General features: G+C 39.7%; 1 protein-coding gene across 5 annotated transcripts in view; it reads right to left on the reverse strand.

Annotated features, from left to right (window-relative positions):
- The window catches only part of Tmcc1 (transmembrane and coiled-coil domain family 1), a 173,501-nt gene that overhangs the window by 113,157 nt on the left and 33,824 nt on the right, over positions 1-26,520 (reverse strand). For 3 of the 5 annotated variants that reach the window (XM_048787151.1, XM_048787149.1, XM_048787150.1), the window contains 2 exons: positions 13,440-13,495; positions 9,377-10,067 (listed from right to left, as the gene is read on the reverse strand). In XM_048787151.1, the coding sequence (XP_048643108.1) occupies positions 9,377-9,940 (564 nt within the window). In that variant the 5' untranslated portion in view covers positions 9,941-10,067; positions 13,440-13,495. The remainder of the gene's footprint in view (positions 1-9,376; positions 10,068-13,439; positions 13,496-26,520) is intronic. The other 2 variants (XM_048787153.1, XM_048787152.1) reach the window with 1 other exon arrangement.

Here is a 26,520-nt window from a genome sequence, read left to right on the forward strand (position 1 = left end):
CCCCAAATTGGCCATACAGAGAATAATAGCGTGGCCCCCACACAAAGGTAAGATAAACACTGGTGAAGCACTCAGTACTTTTCATGGACTCAGGGGTTCTTAGTGAACTACTGAAACCATGAACTATAATGTGACTACAAGAATCTACTTGATGTGGAGTTTTCTGTTAGAAGCCAGGGAAGATCCAAATACTTCAGGCTCCAAGAACCGCAGTGTCTCTTACCCTAAGAGATGTTTTAAGCTGTTTTTAAGTCGGCCTTCCCCTTGAGCTGTCTACACCAGGCCTTGCAGCTGGCTGCTGGATTATTCTTGGTAACACCCACAGAATCCAGTGCAAACTTCTGACCAACTGTGTGAACACAACATGTCCCCTCATTCCAACCTCATTTCAGTTTCTTATGGTAATACTTCACAGTATATCTGTCTGCAGTGAGGATTCACTCTTATGTCCCCACCACTTAGAAATGCCTGGATCAACAGATATTTGTTAAGTTGAAGACAATATATCACAAGCACTAGGAATTATTAGCCTGCCAAACGGACTATCCAGGAGAGATGCACTGCAAAGAGAATTCATACCTACAGCAGCAACTTGGCAAGACTCTGTCTCAAAAAAAGGGGTTGGTGGTGGCTGGGGATGTAGATCTTTGGGAAAGCAACCCTGGGTCCGATCCCCAATACCAAAAAAAAAAAAAAAGACCCAGCTTAAGATGCTATATGTGTCTAACAGAATCGGGAGCAGAATGGGCTGTCTGGGAGACCTAAGAGACCACACAGGCCCTTGAGGAGAACATCACACAACTGAGTTGATGGAACAATTCCTCCCCACCTAAGATTTTGTGGCAATAAAAGACTCCAAAGGAAAAGTGGAACTTCCTTAGGAGGTGCTCCCTCCCTCTTATCTAACTTCCAGATGGTCAGCAACATGGCTGGGGGTGGGGGTGGAGGCATAATAAAACATATTCACTGCTACCAACAACCACATTACCCACTAGTAACAGTGTGAGCCAAGGCAAACCAACCAACCACCACTCACTTGCTACTTATAAGCACTGTTTGGAAGTAAGACAATGGTGACTTCCAGCAATTGCATCATGATCATTCCGGGAAAGCAATGGGAAATTTACCTTTTTATCTAAATTTCTACTGTAAGAGTTCATTATCAGGCCTCAAACCTGCTTCAGTTCATGAAGACCAACTTTTTTCTTTTGATTTAGGAAAATTAGTTGGCAGGCTACCAATTCTTTGGCAAACTAGTTCCTTTTGTAACCACCAACACTTTCTAACTCCAGCTTATACTCCCCACACTTAAGTGCATGAGAAACACTAGCCGTGAGATGGCAGAACCAGCAAACGACTCGGCTCAGCCATGGTCTCAGGCAAGCTGAACATTTTCCCTAAGACTTGATCATTTGTTTAAAAAAAAAAAAAAAATACTGCAATGATATGGAAAAAAGAGTCTCAATTACTGAATGATTCATCAAAATTCAGTATTTCCAAGACTGGTTTCTTGGTGACTTAAGGCAAGAAGATAACAGAGGGATGGTTTTTACCTTCATTAACCTTTCTTAATTCTCCAACATATACTATGGTTCATGTGAGACCTTAATAATGGGCTTTCTCGAGAATAAAATAATGGCATTTGCAGGTAAATGGATAGAATTGGAGAATATCATGCTAAGCAAAGTAAGCCAACCCCAAAAAACCAAAGGTCGAATGGTTTCTTTGATATGAGGATGCAGACTCATAATAGTGATTGGGGGGCAGGGGACATGGGAGGAATGGAGGAACTTTAGACAGGGCAAAGGGGAGGAGGTGTGGGCTAGATACGTGTATTACTGCACACATGGGACAACTCTGCATCACGTACAAAGTTGTGCTCCACTTGTGCAACAATGAACAGAAACGCATTCTGCTGTCATGTGTAACTAATTAGAACAAATAAAAACAACGGGTTTTCTTTTCCACCCCAGCTCAATCTCAAAATGCAGAAAGAGCTCCATGAAGACTGGTTACTGAACTGACCACCTCACTAAATAAAAACGTTGCTTTATTAGACATTGTAAATTACTTGTTCATTATTATTTCATTTAAACATACTAAAGTACAGAATCTTATTGCCCATATCTTAATAAACTATTAAATATAACCAGGAAATCATTACACTATTTTATTTTATTGCTACCCATCTGAAAAAGATGAGTGTTCAAAAATAATAACATTAGAAACCAAAAAAGGGGTAGTGATAAAAATCACTCTGCCAGTGCCCTTAGATTTCTGCCTTTGTTCAAACAAGCTGATCTAGTAACTAATTTTTGAAAAAAAGGAAAAACTTTATTTTACCCTTTTCTTGTCCCCTGTTTGACAGAATTGATACTTTCCACTTTCTGACATATCCATTAGGGTAAAGAAGCAAGAACGCTGAATGGGGATGTGGAGGAGCCCAGGGACGTGGTTCTGGCATTACTCATAATAGCTGTGTGACCTCTGGCAGGTTTTCACACTCAGTAAAGTGAGGAGTCCAATTAGGGTTCAAAGACACAACAGTATATGGCTCTTAGCTCATCACTTGGCAACAGCCAGTGACCTATTGACTAAAAGTCAGAAGTGTTGCAAGGGACTCATTTTGCAACCCAAGGTTGTTAAATTCTGGGTTTCCACGTTATTACAATTTTGAAATCTGAGCTATGGCTTCTAATCCCAGTAAGAATTTTGGGGGGAAGGGTGGGGGCGGGGCAGTGCTGGGGACTGAACGCAGCAACATTTTCCCACTGAACTAGATCCCCAGTTCTTTTTATTTTGAGACAGGTCTTGCTAAATTACTAAAGCTAGCCTCCAACCTGCCACCCTGCCTTTGCCTTCCAAATCGCTAGGATTACCAGTAAGATGTTACTATGATACAATAAGATGTATTTGATCAGTTCTTAAATATTTGACTTGATCTTTAGTTGGAGATGTGAATATTTTTTTTACTACATCTACACCAATAAGCCCTTGCTTTTTTTTTTTAAGTTTTTTTTCACAATACCTTTATTTTATTTATTTACTTTTTTGTGGTGCTGAGGATCGAACCCAGTGCCTTCTACATGCTAGGCGAGCGCTCTACCACTAAGCCACAACCCCAGCCCCCTTTGCTAATTTTTATTACAAAAAGATCTTCCATCAGATTTTTAAAATTAAACATCTACTTATTGTAAAATGATTCTGTTGAGCACAGTGGAGCACATCTATAATCCCAGCAATTCAGAAGGCTGAGGCAGGAGAATGGGAAGTTCAAGAACAGTCTCAGCAACTTAGCAAGACCCTGTCATAAAATAAAAAATAAAAAAGAACAGGGGATGTAGTTCAGTGGTAAAGTACCCCTGGGTTCTATCCTCAGTACCAAAAAAATATATCAATAAAATGATTCTACCTAGGATTCTACTTAAATGTTTTCAAAGTTTATTTACAAAATGAGAGACACAAATTAATGAATAATGTGAATAAAGTGTGACCCTGAAATACCAAAGTTCAAAAGTAAAATCTACTCTGTTTATATGACCAAGAGGATCAGGTCATGATGATGTAATATCAAAACAAGTCATTAATCAACTTTAAACAAATACTTAACTAAGTTCAATTTTGTGTTAACTTGCCAAAGTTGCCTATCTTTCTTGAGATAAAATGCTGTACTGTCATTTCAGAAGAAAAACCAATCTGTTCCAGCGATACCTTATATAACACGATATGATCTTGATCTGTCCCTTTGTCTGAGTCTATGAAGGAGGACCTTGCATCTGTGTTTTGGACATTGGGTGCTGAAACTCTCCTCCTGACTCTTAAGATTCAAAGATACTAATAAAGTACCCAACTCCCTGGGGTACAGATAGGGAGGCAGAAAGTGGGTCGTCTGCTATTTTCCTTTATGGGTCTGATTACCCTAAAGCCTGTGCCTATTCTGTAGGACAAAGGAAAGTAGGTTAGATTTCATTTAAAAAAGTGAACTCTACTTTTTATTATGTTAAGTCTTCAACATAAACTCTGCTGCTTCTGAACAGAAGGAATGCAACTGAAATTTGAAAACAAAATATTTAAAAAAACATCCCTGTTAAACTTTATATAACAAATTTATCAAGGTCAAGAATATCATATCTGTATCTTCACTTCCACTCATTAAACCACCATATTTAACCTTGAAATAGAACATTAAGGATAATCAAAAAATGGTGGGGGTAGGCGGGATATAGCCATATACTTCTGGCTCCAAGGGTCAATAAACCTATGTAAGTCACCTGCTGTGACAATCAAGCTTTGGAAAGAACAATTAAAAAGCTAAAATATTTTCATTTCTAACTCAAGGCCACTTTTCCAGTCCCATGTTATTATCAACTGCCTGTAAGAGATTCCCTCAACAGTGTTGGTAACTCCACTGACACTAAATAAGTAAAAAAGAGAGCTCTCTATTGGGTTTCATCAATACAATTTTTTGACTATTTCGTGGAAAACCAACACTATTTTTTTTACTGGTTCTCCCAAGCAAATCTTGGGATTAAAATATTTTGTTTGTTTTTAACCTTTGATTTCTTTGTTCTAACATCAAATCCTATGTGCTTTTCTATTATCTATTCTATTTCCACAGTAACCAATTCGATATTTACAAGAACACCTGCTACCTTATCTTAGTCACTTAGCCTTTATCCTAATGACCTCCTATATAGGTTACTTCTCAAAAATACTAGCCACAATTAATGTCCAGTCAGGACGGTCACCCCTCACTTCCACCTACCAGTGCTTGGCCTAGGGCACCATCTGGTGGTCAGCAACAGGAATTATCTCTTTTTCTTGACACCTTATCCTCTTGGAAGTAAGTACAGCTCGCTTTATGATTTTGCTCATAGCTCAACTAATTCAATCACAGAAATTTCTTTATTTGAACACACACAGTCCCGTCCTCTTTATACTCCAGTTACTAGCCACACACTACAAAAAATTCTTTTTCTTTGTCCATATTTTAAGTTATCCAAAACAAGTCCCTAATTGTAGCCTATTAAAGATAAATTTGCCTATGAAGAGGAAAATAATGTAGTGAGCTCTAAAGTGATGTCTTTTTTTAAAAAGTCACTTCTAACCTTCCCTTTAGAAGATCAAGTTTGCATCTACTGTCTCATTTTTCCCTCTAAACCTTTTCTATCTCAAAATTTATGACAAAAAAATTGCATTCATTCTTACTATTTTATAAAACAAGAGGTATTTTTTAATAGTGCCTTCCTGTAATCCAAGTACCTTGGGAGGCTGAGGCAAGAGGATCAAAAGTTCAAGGCCAGCCTCAGCTATTTAGTAAGGCCCTGTCTTAAAAGGGGGAGGTGAGGGGGAAGTCAGTTGGGAATGTAGCTAAGTGGTACAGTGCCCTTGGACTCATCATCGCCAGTACCCCTCCCCACAAAAAGGAGCCATTTAAATAGCATCAACTTATACTGTTTACTATGTAGTTACTATTGCAATAGTGGCATAGTTACAATATTTCAACTAGGTTTTGGAGGAATGCACCTTTTGGACTAAACTGGAAATCTACAAACCATTTCTAACACTGAAATTCAGAGTGACTTCTCCCACAGAAATGAACAACTGAGTATATGTTTTATAAGTTGACAGATTCTATGCTACATGACAATTACTTCTCAGTAAAGTTTTCTGGTACCTTAGATGGGTTTTTCCCATTTTATTCTGTCTTCAACATAGTAAATTTCCATCTTAAGCAGTTATTTTTTAAAAATTTGATGTGTGTGTGTGTGTGTGTGAGAGAGAGAGAGAGAGAGAGAGAGAGAGAGAGAGAATGAAGAGAGAATGAACCCAGGGGCAATTCTACCTCTGAGCTACATCCTCAGCCTTTTTTTTTTTTTTTTTTAAAGAGAGAGAGAGAGAGTTTTTTAATATTTATTTTTTAGTTTTCAGCGGATACAACATCTTTGTATGTGGTGCTGAGGTTTGAACCCGGGCCGCACGCATGCCAGGCGAGCGTGCTACCGCTTGAGCCACATCCCCAGCCCCAGCCTATTTCATTTTTGAAACAAGGTCTCTTTAAGTGGCTGAAGCTGGTCTTGAACTTGAGATCCTCATGCCTCAGTCTCCCAAGTCACCAGGATTACAGAAGTGCGCCTCTGTGCCCAGCTAATATATTTTTTAATATGTAATCCCTCTGCCTTAAAAAAACTCAGTATTTCCTATTTTCAGTCAAATCATCAAAATTTAGTTCCACACTCATATTCCTAAATAAAAAACCTCTTCCCTAAACTGAAATTTGAAAAATAAGCTATATATAATTATTTATTTTCCTAACTAATCTCTTATTGTTTCCCCTAAGTGTCTGGCTAACCCTTGTCAACTGGTTAGACCCCAGGGTTCTCTATGTGGGGGAGACACACAACTAATTGCCATGTCTCTAGAGACTCACAACTGGGGTGTTGTGTTGTTGTTTGCGTCTCAACTATTTTTGAAGCCCAATTATTTGCTTATATTGTGTCATTATATAATGGGAAAGATCTGTACTGACTGGAAAGATCTGTACTGAAGATCTGTCATCTGACATGCTGCCCAGTGTACTTTTTCTACACAGCCCTAGACTGAGCTCTTCTTGGGCCTTCTACCATCTTAATTTCAATAACATCTGATACATACTGTTCTCTACTGAAGCTTTTTAGTTGCTGAGAATGGACTAAAAGTATGTTGCAGGCACTGGTTAACTCAGTTATCCAGGTGGGCTCGCACAGCCCTGGACCATCAGTTCACCCTGCTTACTACTGTCTGGATTTTAACTTTCTGTGCATGCATGAAAAAAAATGGGAAATACAGCAAGTTTAATTTATAGTATTTTCAGATGAGAAACAACATTAAATATTATTTACTGAAATGACCTCATCTTGAAACTGAAGGAAATGAAACCTAGAGAGTTAATTTCCTTAAGGTCACATGGATACTTAATTACAGAAGTAACTGGAATCTAAAACCACAAGCCCCTGACTTCTGGAGCTTGGTCACATTATATCACACTGCTTCTCAAACTGCCACTTTATGTAATTCCTGCCTCCTTAACAAGATGGTGAGGTCTCTGTACAGAAATCTCTCATCCCCAATTGCTAATCCCCAAAGTACAAATACTGAAGAGACAGTTATTGGTAGAATAAAGTCTTTGTTATAAAGAAATTTAATGAAACTGACAGGGCAGAAATCTGTGTGAACAGTATAAATATTTGTGTGTTATCATGCATGTACTTCTAGAGACTGAAAAAAGGAACAAATTACCCTGAGAGGAAGGGTGACAACTTAACATGATGACAGCTACAGACAGATAAGCATATGAAGTGAAAAGTCTTAATGCTCAAACCGCAAGAGAGGTTTAAATACTATTTACAGATCAAATTCTTATTAGTAAGAACTGTCCCAAGCGGTGTTCCTTACTCATCTGGCACACACGACTTTTGGGTCTTTGTTCGTCTGTTTTCAGTACTGTGCATTTTTTATTTTGAGACAGGGTCTTGCTAAGTTGCTTAGGGCCTCGATAAATTGCTGAGGTTGGGCCTCGAACTTGCAATTCTCCTGCCTCAGCCTCCTGAGCTGCTGAGATTACAGGCATGTGCCAGTGCATGTGGCCTGACTTATGATCTTGAAGTGCACTATCATCCTCTCATTTTAGTGCTGAGAAAAAAACAATTTCAATACCATTTCTTTATAGTGCAGGCCTCTGGGAGATGCTCATGTGCCCTTCCTTCTGCCTGGCATGCTCTTTCCCCAGACACCTGAGTGGCTTGGTTTGCTCCCTCACATCCTTCGGGTCTCGGTCATGGGTGGCACTCTCAGTGACATTCAACCTGACCATTCTACTTTACAGTTCTCCTCTTTCTTTACAACTCTCATACTCTGTATTTTACTTACATGTTTTATTAATCTTCCCCTTCTACACAGTAAACTCCATAAAAGGCAAAGATTTTTATCTGTTTTACTCCTTCACATGTTGAGTACCTAACACAGGAGCCAGCAAGCATGGCAAATAAGCCCAGGTAACATCCACTGGTAAGCCAGGCAGGCTCATTCACACACCCGACAGCACACAGCCAGGCTGCTGCACGGAGAGCACACAGTCTGCAGAGTTGAAAACATTTACTGTTTAAAGGAAGGTCTGCAGGTCTCTGACCTCAAACAATCCTAGGCCAAACAATAAGTACTTATGGATTGAACATATGAACAAATGACACTGGGGATAAACCTTTTGATCCCACTGTGTTTTATTAAAAAAAAAATTAACAAAAGAGCATGTAAAATTCAGAATCACCATGCATGTTTCAGTATGATCAACCTGGCTTCCACTCTTAGTCGTATACTGCTCATCAATTGACTTTAGGGAAATCCTATTCAGGAACTTCAAAAATCTGTCACCCTATGATTTCTTCTGCTGTGATCTCTCTACCTGCCTTTTTGGAGGGTGGGGGAGCGCTGGGGACTAAACCCAGGGCCTTGCACATGCTGGAAAGCACTCGGATCACTGTGCTACATCCACAGTCCCAACTGCTCTAAAACTCTGGTTTCAGTCACGCCATCTCTTGCCAAGTATATCTCAGACCCCTTATTGCTCTCCTGGCTCCCACCCCGACCTGCTGCAGTCTGTCCACACCGAAACCAGACAGATGCCTTTAGAAATATGAGTCAGACCACACCCTCTCATGCTCAGAGTCCTCAATGGCTCCCCATCTCACTCGGCGTACAAAGGCCTCATAAACCCTACAAAGCCCTACCTGTGACCCCCTGGCCTCGTCTCTTATGACTGCACACGCGGCTCTCCCACACCAGCCTCCTCACTATTCCTTGACAACTCAGGCAGTCCCGCCCTCGGGCTGCTTCACCTGCCTGGAGCACTAGTGCCCGGTCATCACATCTCTGCAGGCCTTCCCTCAAGTGTCCTCTTCTCAGTGAGGCCCACACTCCTCATCTCTTCTCCTGTTCTATTTCTTCCCCACAGTGCTGATCACAGAATCCACCTCCTCTCCCTGGGGTGCGCTATCTCCCCCAATACAAAGCAAGCCGCAGGGTAGAAACCTTTGTTGTGTCTCCCGATGTCCCCTAACTACCTGGACCATCACCTTGTACACAGCAGGCATTAATAAGTACTAGTGAATGACTGATGAAAGCTTACCCCATTTCAAAACCTCATCCATGCACAGTTTCCAATTAGACATCCTGTCTTGCTGCCCTACGTCTATTTTCCACTAACCCAAAGTCAAGTACACTGAGGCACCAGGAGGTGGCTTTCCACACAATGGATACGCCAGAAAATCAACCCAACACCTGCCTTAAGGCTGTGCACACACACCCAAGGCTACAAGAAAAAGGAAATCTGAGGACTTACCCGCTCCAAGGATGCCTCGTCTCCTGGGAGACACGCCGCAGCCGCACAAGCGATCTCCATCATGGCGGAGCTGGTGGGAGCATCGGTCGTGGAGGAAGACCTGGGTCGGCCTGCCTGCAGAACAGCGGTCATCTCCTGGCCAGACTTCCTGTTGATCTGCGGACTTCCTTTTGGGGCCTCTGGCTTGCCCCGCCTACTATGCAAGCTCGTTCCTCTCTTCATCTTGGGTGGCACTCGGATCTGCTGCAGAACCCGATTCAGAGCTGTGGGGTGGGTGGGGACACCATCAATCTCAGCACATGCGTTCTGGCTCTCCAGATCCACCTCGGGTTCTGGATCAGTCTGAATCTGCTGCACATCATGTGGAGACACTGATGACCTCCTGCGCTGGTGCTGGAAGAGATGCTTCAAGCCTTGGCCAATCACATTAATGTTCTCCAAAGCATTGTGGGTCATTTTAGATAACTTTTGTTCAGATTCTGTCTGCTTTCTGGCCTCTGCATCTTGGGATTTGCCTCCAGGATCAGGGTCCTCATATAACTGTTCACTGCCCGAAGGCTCCATCAGTAGACTTAATAAGCTTATTTGCAAACTCAAAAAATTTTAAACACACCAAGACTGTCAGATTAGGTAGGCATTTGCTTCAACAGCGACTATGCATGCAGCTGTGAGACGGAGGCTTCATGCCTATCTAATGTTAAGAAAAAAAAAAGAAAGAAAGAAAAAGAAAAGAACCTTATATCATAAGTTCATGCAGAAACTCCAGTGTTAAAGAGAAACATGCCATTAACCAAACAAATAGGCACTATCATCAAGCAATCTTTAATCAAAAGATTAAAAGATAGTTTTCTAGATAGTGAATAATGACTATTTTCTAGAAAGGGGGGGAAAGCCCAGAACAAATACACAGGAAATGAAAACAGCAACATTTTAAAAAAATGTTTCAATATGTGAAGAATCCCACAGCAGATTCACCATCTTGGAATGGACACAGTAGTAGCTGACAGAACAGTGGCTGCTTAGGAGATTAAGACAAAAGCTGTCCAAAGCTTATTCTGGATGCAACAATTTAATTCCTGTCATTCAAAACTACAGTTAATTATCCACATGCTGAAACTCAGTAAATTCAAAGAATAATAGTGAGAAGTGAATATCCAAGTCTAAGATCCGTGGATTGCAATGGAATACAGGAATCTGTTGTTACCACTCATTCATCAAGCTCACTGGTAATCAGAGGTGACAGGCTTGCTCTTTTGAGAGGACAACAGGAATAAAAATCTTATAGGCTGAAGTCTCTGCTGAAGCACAAACGACCTTTCTGGCATCGTGTGGACAAACAGGCCAGACAGAAACAGTCTTCAGAGAGACTAGAGCTTTGCCTAGTAGCAGCTTTCAAGAAAGGACAATCCCCTTCTCAACAGTACCATGCCTGACAGAGGCATCCTGTGTATCTACACAAATTCAAAGGCAAAGACGTCACACAGTAACTGGGCGTGATGGAAGGACAGAAAAGGAGAGGTCAAACAGCAACCATACACCAGTGTTAGATGCAGAAAGTTAAAAGGAAGCAGAAACCAACAGAGGTCAAGTCAGCATCATTGCCATGGTTACTGAGATCACATGCTGAAGGGGATTGGGGGGAGGGATGAGATTTCTCCTTAGTAGAAAGTGTTTATTTTTTTTATTGAGTTTGTAAAAATATACAACTGCATAAACTCACAGAAGCTGCTGGTGAGGCCAAAACATGATACAGGAAGTTCTTTATACCCAGATTTTCTCTCAACCTTTGGTTTAGAAGTCTTTTAAGCTGTCTACATTCCCAGGTACTAAGTCATACCAATGAAGCAGTGTGTGGATCACATTTTGGGGACATGCAGACACCTTTTCCCCAAGTGGCTCTCTAGGAGCTGTAAATTAGCTGGATGTCAGGGTTTGCTGCGAATGAATTCAAACAGAGATCTCTAGAGGTTTCTTCCTAGTGACTACTCAAAAAGACCTTCTTGGCCTATTGCATGGACACTGTCACGGGGACTCCACTGTCCCTGTTCATTCATGCCCATTTCCTCATCCTGACTTTTTACCTCTCAGGAGCACAAACAGGGCGACAGCGTTAAAGACACTGGTCTCTCACCTGTACCTTCCTGCTTTCTAAATACCATAAAATTCTTTGCATCTTAAAAAAAAAAAAAAGCAAATGCAGAACAGCAATAATAGGAAATTTCACTGCCTTTCGCTCAAATTCTTTGAGGTGCCACTGAAATCTTGCCATCCTCCTGTGGCCTCCGATCCTTTCCCTGATTGCCTATTTGCCTTTTCTCTGTCCCTTTGGGACAGCCCAGAAAAAAACCCCTTAACTCTTAATTAGATTAATGAATGTCCTGGGCTCTGGTGCAGTTTTTCGGGTGGGCTCCTTCTGGGCAAAAGTTTTGCCCATAATGTATGTATTTAATTATCTTCCCCTTCCTTGGGAGTTTGTCTGGCAGACTAATAGTTATTGAATTATTTGTAATCTCCTGAGAGGAAAAGGCTGTGGAGCCAAGATAATCCAGTAACAGTGGACACCAACTAATCTCTGCACAGTCGCCACCTAGACTCTGAAAACATGGCAGGACGTCAGAGCTGCAGGCTGACAGTGAAGAGGTGGCCTAGTTTTCCCTTATTTGCGCTGCATTAGCTAATATGACAACTCATTTTTTTGTTGTTACTGTTAAGTAAAATGTATAAAGTAAATTTATCCCGAGATTAAAGGAAACCACGAATAAAAGAATGTCAAGGTTAGCTGAAAAACTGAATGACCTATTTGTCTCATAAATATAGGTATTAGGAAATTATTATCCAACAAATCTTTCTTTGGGCAGTGTTATAAACTAATCAAGTGACCATCTGTTTCTCTCCTATTTAAAACACGGACAATATGGTACATTTTAAATGTCACTAATTTTGTCTGAGATTTCATCACTAGCATGTGTCTATTATTTATTTTCAAATAATCTGCAATGATGACTGATGACAAGGAAATATTAGCATTCTCTGGGAAAACCTGAAGTGGCGTCAATTTCTAAGCCGAGTCTTGCAGGGCTAAGGCTTCTAACCAAGGCTCTCTTCCCAGCTGCAAGGATTAGGTCGCAGAGTATGATGGATTTCAGGATTTCCGACTTATCTTAATGTTACTAACGTACCTTAGTGAGCTCTAAGCATTAAGTTACCAGATAAAAATATGGAAAAACAACCTATAACTCTGATTATAAAATGTCATCTGGTACTTACACTTGTAGCTATAATCTGCATTACTGCTGTGCTATCAGCACCAACAAGAAACATGGCCACCGTTTTGAAGATTCCTTAAATTTTCTATACAAAAAGCCTTTAGGGACCCTTTCAATGTACGCCAGATATTAAGGAAAGTCAAATGTTATTAGCAGAACCACATGAGATAACAGTGTAATAATTATGGCTATAGAACTGCTGATATTGTAAGAATGCAAGCATGAAAGAAATTCAATAACCTCAAAGTTTTTTAGTGCTTCCCTATTTTCTTCTGAGTTTATAAAACTCCCCAATTATCTGTATTAGATCCCAGCTCAAGTTCAACTGTGCAAAGCCAACTGTAGTTTTAAAAAGAGGGAAACAGGAAATGTTGGCTCCTCCTTGATTCACGCAGACTTTCTAAAAAATGAAGTGCTTTTACGTAAACCACAGGAAGTGGAAAAGGGGGAAAGGAAACAAAGCAACTCGAGAGAAAGGGGTGAAGAGGAAGGAGTGAAAGTTGGGAAGGGATGAGGCAATGGCAGCTACCCTTGACCAGGCTCTTCAGATAGTTTTGTTAAACTCTCAGAATGTCCAACAATTAATCTTTCCACCACAGTTTTACTAAAAACGTAACAAGCTGTTAGTTAACAGGAAACAAGTTACTCTGAGTCAATATAAGTGAAAAGGTTGTTACAAATGTTTTGGAGAGCGCTCCACCAACCACCCCCCATTACACACCCAATGACCTTTGTCTTTTTATTCTAGTTTTCCTTTCCAAGTGAACTGCACTGACTAGAACAGACTTAATACTTGCCTTCATCACTCTTCCTCAAGCACTTCCAGGGTGTACAGGAATCCTGTCAGGAAAAGCTGAAAAACAAGCATTAAGAATTATATATTTTTCCATATTTTTTATTGGGGCATTATAATTGTACATAATGGGGTTGGGATTTGTTTTTACATATTCATACATGCACACAGTAAAGCAGGAAGAATTACAAAGTGAGAAACTCAGAGGAGGAAACTTACCTATTACAGAAAAAAAATTAAAGAACATACAACAAAAATGTTAATGGTCCTTATCTTGCACTGGTAAAAAGAAGTAGGGTAATTTTTTGCTAGCGCTTCTAGGAGTTTTCTAATTTTTCAAAAATATAATCAAGAAAAAAAGATTTTTCAGGGGGCACAGTAGTGTATGCCTATAATCCCAGTGACTCAGGAGGCTGAGGCAGGAGGCTCATAAATTTGAGACCAGACACAGCAACTCAATTTGAGGCCCTTAGTAACTTAGTAAGACACTGTCTCCATACAAAAAATAAAAAGGGCTGGGGATGTGGCTTAGTAATAAAGTGCCACTGGTATCCCCCATCCCCCAAAAAAAGATTTTGGAAAAAAAGATTATTAATCTGTGAGCACTTAAAAAAGAAAAAGTGACCAATGTTGTAGTTTGCACTGAATATTTTTACACTATCATAACTGTACAAGAAATGGACATTCTACTAGTTCTAGCCTTAAAGTAACATGCAATACAAAACAAGTATACGAAAACACAACTCAAGAGAGATTTTTTTCAAGCAACTTCTAACACTGTATCTGTAATTTTTATTCAAAGGCAATTTTTAAAACCTACATTTTAAAAAAAGAATATTAAAAACAAACAAACAAACAAAAAACCCTACGTGTACAAGTAAGAATCAAAAGGCACCAAAATTGAACTTTCTTGGCAAACTAGTTTCTAACAGCATAGTTCGGAGCTGAAGTGTGGGGAGGACGACGAGTATCATCAGAAGTCGGAAGATCAGTTAGGACTGGATGTGTCGGGGACAGCCTGATGAAAGAAGAGGCTGTGACTGAGCTCTGGAGGCTGAGAGGATAGATGAAGCAGCAGCAGGATGTGGGCCAAGACGTCCAGCCAGAAAGTGAAACACACGGCATATCTGGGGCCAGTGGAGAGGCCACAGGACCTACTGGGGGTGCCCAGTTTATAGTAGAGGAAAGAAAATTCAATGGGTAAGGCTGAAAAGTTAAAGGAGGGCTTTAAATGTCGGAATAATTATCTGAGAGCCTGCATATGTCAGGCAATAAAATGCACGAAGGTGACAAGCGCCTTACCTCCAGCCCTCACACACCCTGCCAGAGGAGGGTAAGGTCACTACCCCCAATTCACAGCTGAGAATCTTAAGGCCAAAAGAGGTCTAGTGATGAAAAACTTTACTTAACATCATAGACAATAAAGAGCTGCTATAAGATTTTGAGGCTATAAGGGTGTTTTAGGACTAATAATCCAATGGCACGGGAGAGATGCAAGAAGAGGGAAAGACCATAAACAGATAAATTAGGTAAGGGAATTAATAACAACTTAGAAAAAGGTGATGAGGATGAGCTGAACCCAGAGATATGGCTGGGAGTGGGTGATTGGAAGGCAAATGGAGAGGAGTCAACGGGCAAAAGGTACAGAGGAGCCAATGGGAGCTCCTGCATCACCCTGATCCAAGTTTTTAAAAGATTAGATAAAACTGATCTTGTTATACACAATGATATTGTACTTATCAGATAGAGATTTACTTAGCAAAGCAACCATCCAGTTGGGCCTCCTGCGTCTGACTTCAACAGTAAAAACACCAGGCAGACTTCACTAGCTCAAAACCCCCCCAACTGTTTTCTTCAGCAAACCTCCTGGGTTCCCCACGCCTGGTGAGGGCTTCTTCCCCCCACCCAGTCTTACAGACGGACCTAGTTCCTGAGACTTACAGGAGCTCAAAGGATCATGCCGGTGCGTTGCTTGTTTTAATATTTCTCCACCATTTCCCCCTCCTGGCCCAAGAGTTCACAACTATAAAATTTCATTTTTCTGTTCTCTCACCTCTCACAAGCCAGGATAAAATGGAAAAATTTTAATTACCTAAGAAAGCTTATCTATCTTCCCTTAGATTCCTCTGAAATCCCTTTTCCTAAAGTCCTTAGTAAACATCCTCTTATGACCAGTGTTTCTTATTCATGGTGTATTTTCATGCTGTCAAAATTTTTTTCTTTTCAGAGATGATTTATAAATCAATCCAATCCTTTTATACCTTCTTGTAGGTTTTTCTTTTTTTTAAGTGTCAGAGGCTTTTTCCATCTGTCAGCACATGATTAGTTTACACTAAAAAATTACCCAGCTTATCCAGCTTGTCCCAACTCAGAGAGAAAGATACTGCTTCTGACATCGAGAGATATATAAAATGAAATTAATATATATTACCATAGTTTTTAAAAGTTAGTACATACTGAATATACGTGCTCAGACTATTTCATCCTGAAGGTGACCGATTATTATATTACCCCAGAGAGAGAACTACTACACTAATAGAAAGGAAAAACAGAATTTAAATACTCAAATTTTTCTCACATCCAAATAAATATTAGGAGAAAAAGCAAGATCATAGAACAAGTAAAATGCATAAAACATAACAATATGTCAGACAAATTCAAATATACCAATTAAATGCAACTGGTCCAAAAGACAAAAATTATACTAAATGAAAAGAACAAGGATAATGCTTAAAATATAACCAGAGAAAATAGCAAAGAGTACAAGTATAGAAAAAAAATCATACAAACTAAAAGAAAGCTGTTCTAGCTATAATACTCAAAGAGCAAGAGAGAGATAATTCACAGGATTCAAGGTATAATTCATCAGGAAAATATCGTTTCAAATTAGTTATGTATGTAATAACATCACTCCAATTATACAAAGCAACACTTAGAGATTTACAAAGACAAATTTAAAAACTCCATAGTCATGTGAAAGTTTTTTAACAATTCTCAGTAATTAATAGATCATGATCAATAAACTGGACCTAAATAGACATTAACATAAAACACAGCACCCAACAACTGTAGAATAAATGAGCTTTGAAGCACAATGAGATCATTTACAAAAATTGACCATATGCTGAACCCTGGGGCGAGTCTCACAGATCTCTGAAAGGCTGAAAGGCTGGAGTGCGCTCTCTGGCCACAAGGTGGATCTCTAAGGCTCAGCCCAGGGGCAGGAGGCACATTTTTCTCTCTGTTTTCTTTTTTTCCTATTTTCTTCCGTCTTAGCCTTTTCAGCAGGGAAGGGACAACAGCTGAGGCTGAAAAGGCACCTAAGAGCTTCCTCTCTGACGAAAGGAAACAGTCCTAGGAGTATCCAGGCATCCATCCCATTGCAGTTAGGAAGAAGAACCAGAGACCTTGACAAACTGCTGCAGACTCAGGGCTGGCATCTGAGTCAGCCCTGGGGCTGCAATCGGGGAGAGTGCCCATCCTTTGTGGACTTTTCCTCCAGGAACCTGAAAAGGCTCTCTGAAGCAGGGGACAGGAGGGAGAAAGCCTCTCTCCAGCCCTGAGGAGCCTGGGGAAGGAAGAGCAGCCAATGTCAGACTATTCCAGACGCACTTCCCCATCTCCTCCATCTCCCCCATCTCCCCGTGGAACAAAACGGTTAATCTGCAGGGAGAGATTAACCATGGCCAGCACCCTGCGCTGAGAGAATTCCACTAGAGGAAGAGGAAGGGGAAGGAGGCCCACACCTTATCTTCACCCACCTCCACTCTCTCCCTGAAGGTACACCCACCTCAGTGTGTGGGGAAGGCTGCAGAGACAGGCTGAGGACACCTAGTGAACTGCCATTAGGGGAAAAGAAAGCAGGTGAAGGGCACAGGGTCTTGTGAAGGCCACACCCCAAGACCTAATGCTCCCACAAATCTGATGCTTGATCAGAAGTCACAGAGCTCCTGTCACCCTCACTACCAGGAACAATCTTGAACAATGGGAGACGGTGGGAGAGTGCAAGAGACCGACCCCCTCTGAGAAACAGCCTACCAGGAAAACTCAGACAAGGAACAAGGTATTACTAGGGAAATCTGAAGCCTCTGGTCTCCATGGCAACAACAAATGTCAACTCCAGTAACCATAGTGATAATAAACATCAAACACAGCAGAATCCCTGAATAGATCAACACAAATCCCCACCCTAAAGGACTAGGAGAAGAAAACACAGTCAAATGTATCAATTTTAAATGCCAACCTCAGTTTCTCCTGTTGCATACAAAACATACACCTTTCGACAAAAACATTATGAAGCCTTCTAAAGGCAGTAGTAAAAATACCCTGAAGAGACAAGGTAATCAGCAGAGCCAGAGTCACACATGACAAGTTCTGACGCCATCAGGAATTTAAAGCATGATGGATAATCAAAGACTCTAATGGAAAAGGCAGACAGCATGTGAGACCAGACGGGTAATTTCAAAGAGAAATGGAAATCATAAGAAAGAGTGGGGTGGAAACACTAGAAATAAGAACACAGTAACAGATCACACATGCCTTCCATAGATAATTATATAGATACGGAAAGAGCAGACTTGAAACAACTGGAAAAAGATCCAGTGAACTTCAAAACAGTCTAGTAAAAATAATCCAAGCTGAGGACTCAAGGGGAAGACAAATTTTCCTACTTGGAGGACATCCAAAAGCTATGGGAAAATAAACACTGCTACATACACATTCTCAGAAGTTCAGGAGAGAACGGAACGAAAGAAATATCCAAATGGCCAAGAGTTTCACAAAATTAGTAACAAGACAGCAAACTCCAAATTTAGAAACTCTGAAAACACTAAACAGGATAAATACCCCCAAAACAAGACCAGACATCATGTTCAAGCCGTCAAAGGTAAAGAGAAAAATCCTAAAGGCAGCTAGAGAAGGGAAAATGTCTTACATACACAGGAACGGTGACAAAGCCCATAAAGTCCCCTCAGAAACTTGACAAGTGAGCGATGGACTAAGGACTTTCAAGTGCAGAAAGAAAACAACTGCCCACCCCATATTCCACACCCAGTGGAAATACCCCCTCAGGAGGAAGCAGAAATACAAACGCTTCCCCAACAGACGAGAACCAAGAACCTACTGTCAGCAAATCCTCCTCAGGCAGGGGCGGGGAGGCTAGAGCTGGGCTCCACCAAAGAAGAATCATTTTATGATCAATGTGATTCTGCAACCTGTACACTCAGATAAATGAGAAATTATACCCCATTTGATTCAAATGTATGATGTCAAGATCAATGTACTGTCATGTGTAACTAATAAAAAAAAAAAAAAGGAAGAATCAATGGAAAGCATCATCTGTAATTTTTTAGATTTTGAAGTGCTCTAAATAACAGCTGCTGAAAGCAGGAGCAATGTACCCACGCGTTATGAAGCAGGAAAGGGATGTCCAACAACAAGGGGGCTAGAGAAGAGGAAAGAAATGGGAGCACTACAGCCACACTCCACATGTGAGAGGGTAAAACACTGTTGGAAGGTAAACTCAAAGTTTGTTTAAGAATATATCCTGTAAACCCTAAGACCATCAACCACTAAAAAACTTTTTTAAAAGGAAGGTCAATAATAAGGGAAAAGTAGATCGAATTTTTTAAAAGTTCAGTTTGCACCAGAAAATGTGAAGGAAAAAAGAAACGAGTGCAACACCAACAACAAGAATACAAGCAGGAGGTAGGTTTCCACCTACCTACATTAATAATCACTGTTAAGTGTGAGCAGACTAAACAAACCAGTGAAAAACCAGACTGTCGGGTTGGATAGAAAAGAAAGGCCAAGCTAAGTTCAAAAAGCCCACTAAATATAAAGATTTAGGTAGAAAAAAAAAGGAGAAAAATATAGCACACAAACACTGATCAAAAGAAAGCTGGTATAGCCAAATTAATTGCAAAGATGATTTCAGAAGAAGAAATGCAAAGAGTAAGAGGGGCATGACACAATGATGAAGGACTCACTTCTCCAAACAGATGGAACAGTCCTGCTCTAGTCTGGATCTTGACTGTCCCCCAAAAGTCATGTGTTAAAGGCTTGGTTCTCAGGTTATGATATTGGGGTTGGGGGGACACATGTGTGTGGAAACTTTATGAGGTGAAGCCTATCAGGAAATTTCAGGTTCCTGGGGGCATGCCCTCAAAAGGGACCTCTGGATCCCAGTCTCTTCCTCTTTTTCTTTTTCACAGCAGGACCTGAAGCTGAGTACCTGTGCTCTGCCCTGAGGTAGCCACCATGGTGTGCTATGTTGCCAAAGCTTCAAAGTAACAAGGCCAACTGATCAAGGACTGATTTCCAAAACTGTGAGCCAAAATAAGACTTTTCTCTTTATAAGCTGATTTACCTCAGGTATTTGTTATAGTACCGTGAAGCTGAGTTCCAAACACTATGAACCTGAAACCAAAGATTCAAACTACACGAGGCAAAAACTGGAAGGATCTTAGGCTGGGTTGTGGCTCAGTGGCAGAGCACCTGCCTAGCATGTGTGAGGCACTGGGTTCGATTCTCAGCACCACATAAAAATAAATAAAATAAAGGTCCAGTGACAACTAAAAATATTTTTTAAAAAACTGGAAGGATCTGGTAAGACAAGTCCACAGTTCCAGGGGCAGAATTCCAAGGCTTGCCTCTCAGTAACTGATAAAACAAATAGGCAGAAAATCAGGAAGGAGCTAGCACTTGCTAGGCAAGCATCCCCCACTGGGCTACATCCCCAACCCTTAATTTCACACCTTGAAATACAGTTGAGACTCAGTGAAGATGGTGTTTTCCTTAAGACAGTGAACCTCATAAACTTAGTTTTGCCTGATCAACATTTTTTTTTTTTTAAATGGGCTTCTAGATGGTAACAGTCAACAAATACAAAGGATTTGTGACACGAATGGATGAACAATATTTTTTGCATATAGTGATGGGGACAGACAGACATGAGTGTTAGGAAAATGAGACTGAAAAAAATCAGAAAGGATACAGGTGGCCTCAACAGTTGAGCACTATCACCCAACTTAACCTAGGTGACATTTGTAGGGCACGCCATGGAACAACAGTTGAATATACATTCTCTTCAAGTGCACATGGAATATTCACAAAGACATGCCAGATTTTGAGCAATAAAAATGACCCTTAAAATACAAAAAATAGATGTGATACAGAGTATATTCTTAGATCATAATGGAATTGAACCAAAACCAACAACAAAAGTTACTGGAGAAGCCCTCCCCACCAAATATTTGAATATTAAACAATATACTTCTATATAACCCATAGTTACAAGAGGAAGTCTAGGGCTGGGGCTGGGGCTGGGGCTCAGTGGTAGAGCGCTTGCCTCACACATATGAGGCCCTGGGTTCAATCCTCAGCACCACATAAAAATAAATAAAATAAAGGTATTGTGTCCATCTACAACTTAAAAAAAAAAAAAAAAGAGGAAGTCTAAAGAAAAGTTTTAAAATAGTTGCAAGTAAATGAAAACAGAACATACTAAATTTATCCAATGCATCCAAAACAAGGATTAAAGGAGAATTTATAGTTTTAAACACATATATTAGCAAAGGAGACCTGAAATCAATAACCAAAGTGTCTACCTTAGGAAACTGGGGAGAAGAACAAATTAAACCTATATCAAACAGAGGGAAGGAAATAATAAAAATTAAAGCATAATGAATAAAACTGACAGCAGAAACAAAATGGGGACAATTTGATGAAAGCAAATTTTTGAAAAATAATAAACTTCTAGTCAGGCCAACCAAGAAACAGACAATACATAGATTATCAGTATCAAGAATCAAAGAGAGGAAACAGTAGCAAAGATACAACAAAAATCAAAAAGATAATAAGCCAAGTGCAGTGGCACACACCTGTAATACCAGCCACTGAGGAGACTGAGGCAGGAGGATCATGAATCCAAAGCCAGACTCAGTAATGTAACAAGGCCCTATCTCAAAAAATAAAACAGGCTTGAGATGTGGATTGGTGGATGAACACTCCTGGTTTCAGTCTCTGGTACCAAAGAGAGACAGACAGACACACAGACAGACACACAGACACAGACACACACACACATTCAGAGATACCGTAAACACCTCTCTGACCCTAAATAGTGAAATACACCAATTCTTTAAAAGATGACACAAACTACAAACACCATGGGAAAATACATATCTAAATAAAACAAAGTGAATTTATTGTTCCAAGCCTTCCAAAGAGGAAAACTCCAGACCCCAGGTGCTTTTACTGATTAATTCTATCAATCATTTAAAGAAGAAACAGCAATTCTACACAGTCTCTTTCAGGAAAGAGGTGGGAACATTTCCCAAATCATTTTGTGCAGCCAATATTACTGTAACATCAACACAAGATTAAAAAAAAAATTAAGAAGAAAACTACACACCAATATCTTAATGAACTTGTATGCAAAAACCTTAATGAATCATTAGCAAACCAAACACTGCCACTATATAAAAAAAATAAAACAGTAAATGAAGGCCAAGCAGGGTTTACCTCAGAGACACAGGACTGGTTCAACATTCCAAAATCAATCACTGTAACTCACCACATTAACAGGCTAAATAAAAAAATTGAAGGATCACAACAATGCAAAAAAAGCATCAACTAAATCCAACATGAATTTATGATAAAATAACTCCCTCAACTAAACCCAACATTGAACTACGATAGTCTCAACATATTAAGAACAGACAGGAACTCCCTTAAAAGGTATTTATGAGAAATCTACAAAATCTAGAAAAATAATACTCTAAGCAGAAACAACACTGCCATGATTTTAGGAGTAAACGAAGATTCAAGAATAAACATGAAGAATGTGGAGGGGAAACAATTAAAATGTTTGAAGCCTACAAATCCTATGTATATGGAAAAAATTCCAGCAATACACGTTTTTAAAGACTTTTTACTTTTAACCTTCATTTTCAGAAATCCACAAATTAAATCCAGGGTTTGTATTAGAGGGTTTGCCTGGTCCTCCCTGCCTCCTCCCTCCTCTCACCATTCCTGAGGGTTTCCACAACCTCTCAGGTCCTTCTTCCTGGGCCTCAGGCTTCCCGCCCATGCTCCTGTAAGGACCTCCATCTTTTGATCTGTAACCCAAAACTGTTTCTAAGCTGACAGAACTGAATTCTTTATTTAAGCTTTCTGACTTAAGTCCTGAACTAGGGAAAAAGAGAAGCTCTTAACCCTCAAAGTAACTCCTTCTCAGTACAATCTGTGACATACGTAAGGGGCCAGAAAAAAAAGAGAGGTGTGTCTTCCAAATATTTATAAGTACAACCAAAAGGACTTTGGAGGGGGGACAGTGTTTTCATTTCAAACTAAGAATAAAAACCTGTAAGATTTCTCCTGCAGCAGACTTCCTACCCGCCAAGCATATGTACAAGAAACTTGATACACACACACACACACACACACGTATATATGCCTAAAGCTGCTTTTCGTCTTTTATCGTTACACATATCAACCAATGCTTTGAGACAATGTGAGTGTTATCATACTGTTTTACAAGAGCCTTCCATCAAAAGGACTATAAAAATGAAATTTCTGATAACCTTGATTAGCACAGGAATTAAGGAACAGAATAAATAACTGAGCCAACTAAAGACAATTCCTATTAAAAATCAATGAAAATACAGGAAAGGCCAAAATAGATTCAGCATATTTTCCTGCAGAATTTACATTTTCTTTTTTTTTTCTTTTTTCTTTTTTAATTTTTTATTGTGGGTTGTTCAAAACATTACAAATTTCTTGACATATCATATTCCACACTTTGATTCAAGTGGGTTATGAACTCCCACCTTCACCCCATAAACAGATTGCAGAATCACATCAGTTACACATCCATTGATTTACATATTGCCATACTAGTGTCTGTTGTGCTCCGCTGCCTTTCCCATCCTCCCCCCTCCCCNTTTTAGTTTGAGTAAGTCCCATTTGTTGATTCTAGTTATTAACTTTTGTGCTATGGGTGTCCTATTGAGGAATTTGGAGCCCGACCCCACCGACTGTAGATCGTAGCCAACTTTTTCTTCTATCGGACGGCGCGTCTCTGATTTGATATCAAGCTCCTTGATCCATTTTGAATTCACTTTTGTGCATGGCGAGAGAAAGGGATTCAGTTTCATTTTGTTGCATATGGATTTCCAGTTTTCCCAGCACCATTTGTTGAAGATGCTATCCTTCCTCCATTGCATGCTTTTAGCCCCTTTATCAAATATAAGATCAGAATTTACATTTTAAACCTTGAAGAGTTTGTCTCTTAAAAATCTTAATTTCAGTCAAGTAGTTTGTCTTCCACATAAGAGCCAGGAGACATTAAAAAAATATATAACGCTAACCAACCGGGCATGATGGTGCATGCCTGTAATCCCAGCTACTTAGGAGACTGAGGCAGGAGGATCAAAAGTTCAAGGCCAGCCTCAGAAACCTAGTGAGACTCCTTTCTCAAAGTAAAAAATAAAAAGGGCTGGGGATGTGGCTCAGTGATTAAAGGATCCCGAGTTCAATCCCTGGTACCAAAGAGAAAAAAAAAAAAAATCCTAATTTCAAATTTCTTGTATCATCAAGCACTCACCATTTGTCATTTGAAACAGGAAAAAGAATACTCATAATAAACGTTACACTTCAACATACCTTCAGTACGTGAAATTCTGTACAAACAGCCCCAGAGCTGACCTTAAATATGTGTTGAGTAAATGAATAAATGTGAAGTTACAGAGCTAAAACAGCCAGGTTTTTCAGATTTTAAAAAAGTCTCCAATTTATGTCTTCTCCTTCACTGTATAGGTCATATGAGATGGTTTCAAGGGTAACACATACTTTATGCTTTGCTACACTGAAAATTTATTCAACAGTTCTATTCTCGAAGTCATTATTTCTTCTAATGCTTCTGCTTTATAAAGGGTGACATTTTTCCAGCCGCCTAAGGGATTCCTGATTTAGCCACAGCTTTTCCCACCCCAGCCTTTCACTCTCCACTCCTTCTCTTGACCTCTGTTTTACAAAACGCCACTGATGAAGTGCCCAGATAAGAAACCCAAGAACTGAGACAGAAATGAGGAAGATGTAATCGAGCCCAGTAGACATTCACTGCTTGGAAGAATGTTCTCTCTTCAGTCGTGAGTACCATTTTATTAAACTTCTTTGTGTTGACTATACTCTCGACGTGACCAGAGAGAGCATCACAAAAGCAGTGACTACAGAGAGCACACAGGCACAGCGCCTCGGCTCAAAAAGATGCTGAACAAGTGTCTTATGAACAAACGAGCAAACGCGAGAATATAAAGTAAGTCGGTGTGGCATTAACGTGCCAAAGAGGGTCAAATACACTAGCCAGTATTTGATAATTCGGAGATTCATTTCATAGGCTGTAATTTATTTAAATCTTCTATTTATTCCTGATTATTATTATTTTTGTTTAAGTCATATACTCACAATGGACTTAGAAATCTACTGTGTTGTCTAATTTCTCCTAACCAAGAAAAACACTTCAAAAATGTGTGTGTATTTCACTGAACAGTGCCCAGCAATTCTCCAATAAGAGGCTAGGGTATTTATGCGCCTTTATCTTCTCTGGGACCAATGAACATTTGAGAGAACTTTTTTATTAAGTCCCGGAAATGGCTGATTTATTATCAAACAAGAAACTTAAACAAAGTGGCTAAGAACTTAAGCTTCCAAGTAAGACAATTACTAAAATTGCTTATGAGCTGTGTATCTCTGGGCAAGGTCTTAGATGCCAAGCCTCAGTTTCCTCGTTGGTAAAATGGCAACAAGATGCACTTTCTCAAGTTGTGAAAATTAAATCAGAGAACGCACAGAACATATTCCCGCGGTTCCTGGAACTAACAGTAGCAATAATAAGAAGGAAAGAAAAAAGGGGGAAAATGTGGAAGCACAAAGCTGTCTCTTTTTCTTGTAACAATGATCCTCACCCTCTCCCAGCATCTCTCCCAATCATAGAAAAAAGTGAGTATATTAGAAATACCTAGACAGGGCTGGGGCTGGGGCTGGGGCTCAGTGGTAGAGTGCTTGTCTAGCATGTGCGAGGCCCTGGGTTCGATCCTCAGCACCACATAAAAATAAATAAATAAAGGTATTGTGTCCAAGTATTCTAAAAAATAAATATTAAGAAAAAGAAAAAGAAATACCTAGACAGGATGACCAGGAAACTACAAGCCAATAAAGTATTGTGAGTTTCTAACATACAGCATGACCATTCTATTTCCATAATTTTTATGATATTTTAACTTCTAAGACCTTCACCAGATAAATTTAAATTCAGGCAATTAATTCGCTTTTTAATTTAACATAATAGTTACACGTTCAGTGAACTGTGGAGGTCAGTCCTCAAGAATGTTCAGGCAAACAGGAACAAAGTTGTCATTGGCAAATGTGGTGGGACATTCTAAATGTTCAAAACATTATTACTGCAAAACACAACTCTCATTTAAAATATTAAATGTCAGAATTTTAGCTCCAAAACCTAAGTATTTATCCAAGTAAGCATTTTTACCCTATTAACTTGGTTTGTAGCAACATTATCCAAAGGCACCAAGCTCTATCCAACTTTGCTAGAATTAAAAACATAACATCTGCAAGAAACTAAAAACTGTAACAGAAAAAACACACACTAATAAATAAGAAATCCGAAGATAAATTTATTACATGATAATAAGCATTATATTTGAAAGCATGATTCTACCACCCTGCTGGTTCTTTTACAGCTTTGTACCTGTTTAACATACGTAATTTGGTGAATTTACATACATGATCATAAAATGAACATTTCCAAGACTCCCAAAAATTTCCTCAAGCCCCTCAGTAACCCACACCAATTCTACCATCATCCCCCGAAATGATTAATCATCTATTTACTAACATTACAGATTAGTTTGCATTTTCTAGACTTTAACTAAGGTACATCATAATGTATACTTTTCTTAAGTCTGGCTTCCTTCCGACTTTAAGCTTAAATGTCGAAATCCAAACATGATACTGAGAGTACTATTCTTTTCTTTTTATAGCTAAGTAGTATTTCACTGTATTGATAC

The sequence above is a fragment of the Marmota marmota genome, unplaced genomic scaffold, assembly GCF_001458135.2.
Source record: "Marmota marmota marmota unplaced genomic scaffold, marMar, whole genome shotgun sequence".
NCBI classification, from domain to species: domain Eukaryota; kingdom Metazoa; phylum Chordata; class Mammalia; order Rodentia; family Sciuridae; genus Marmota; species Marmota marmota.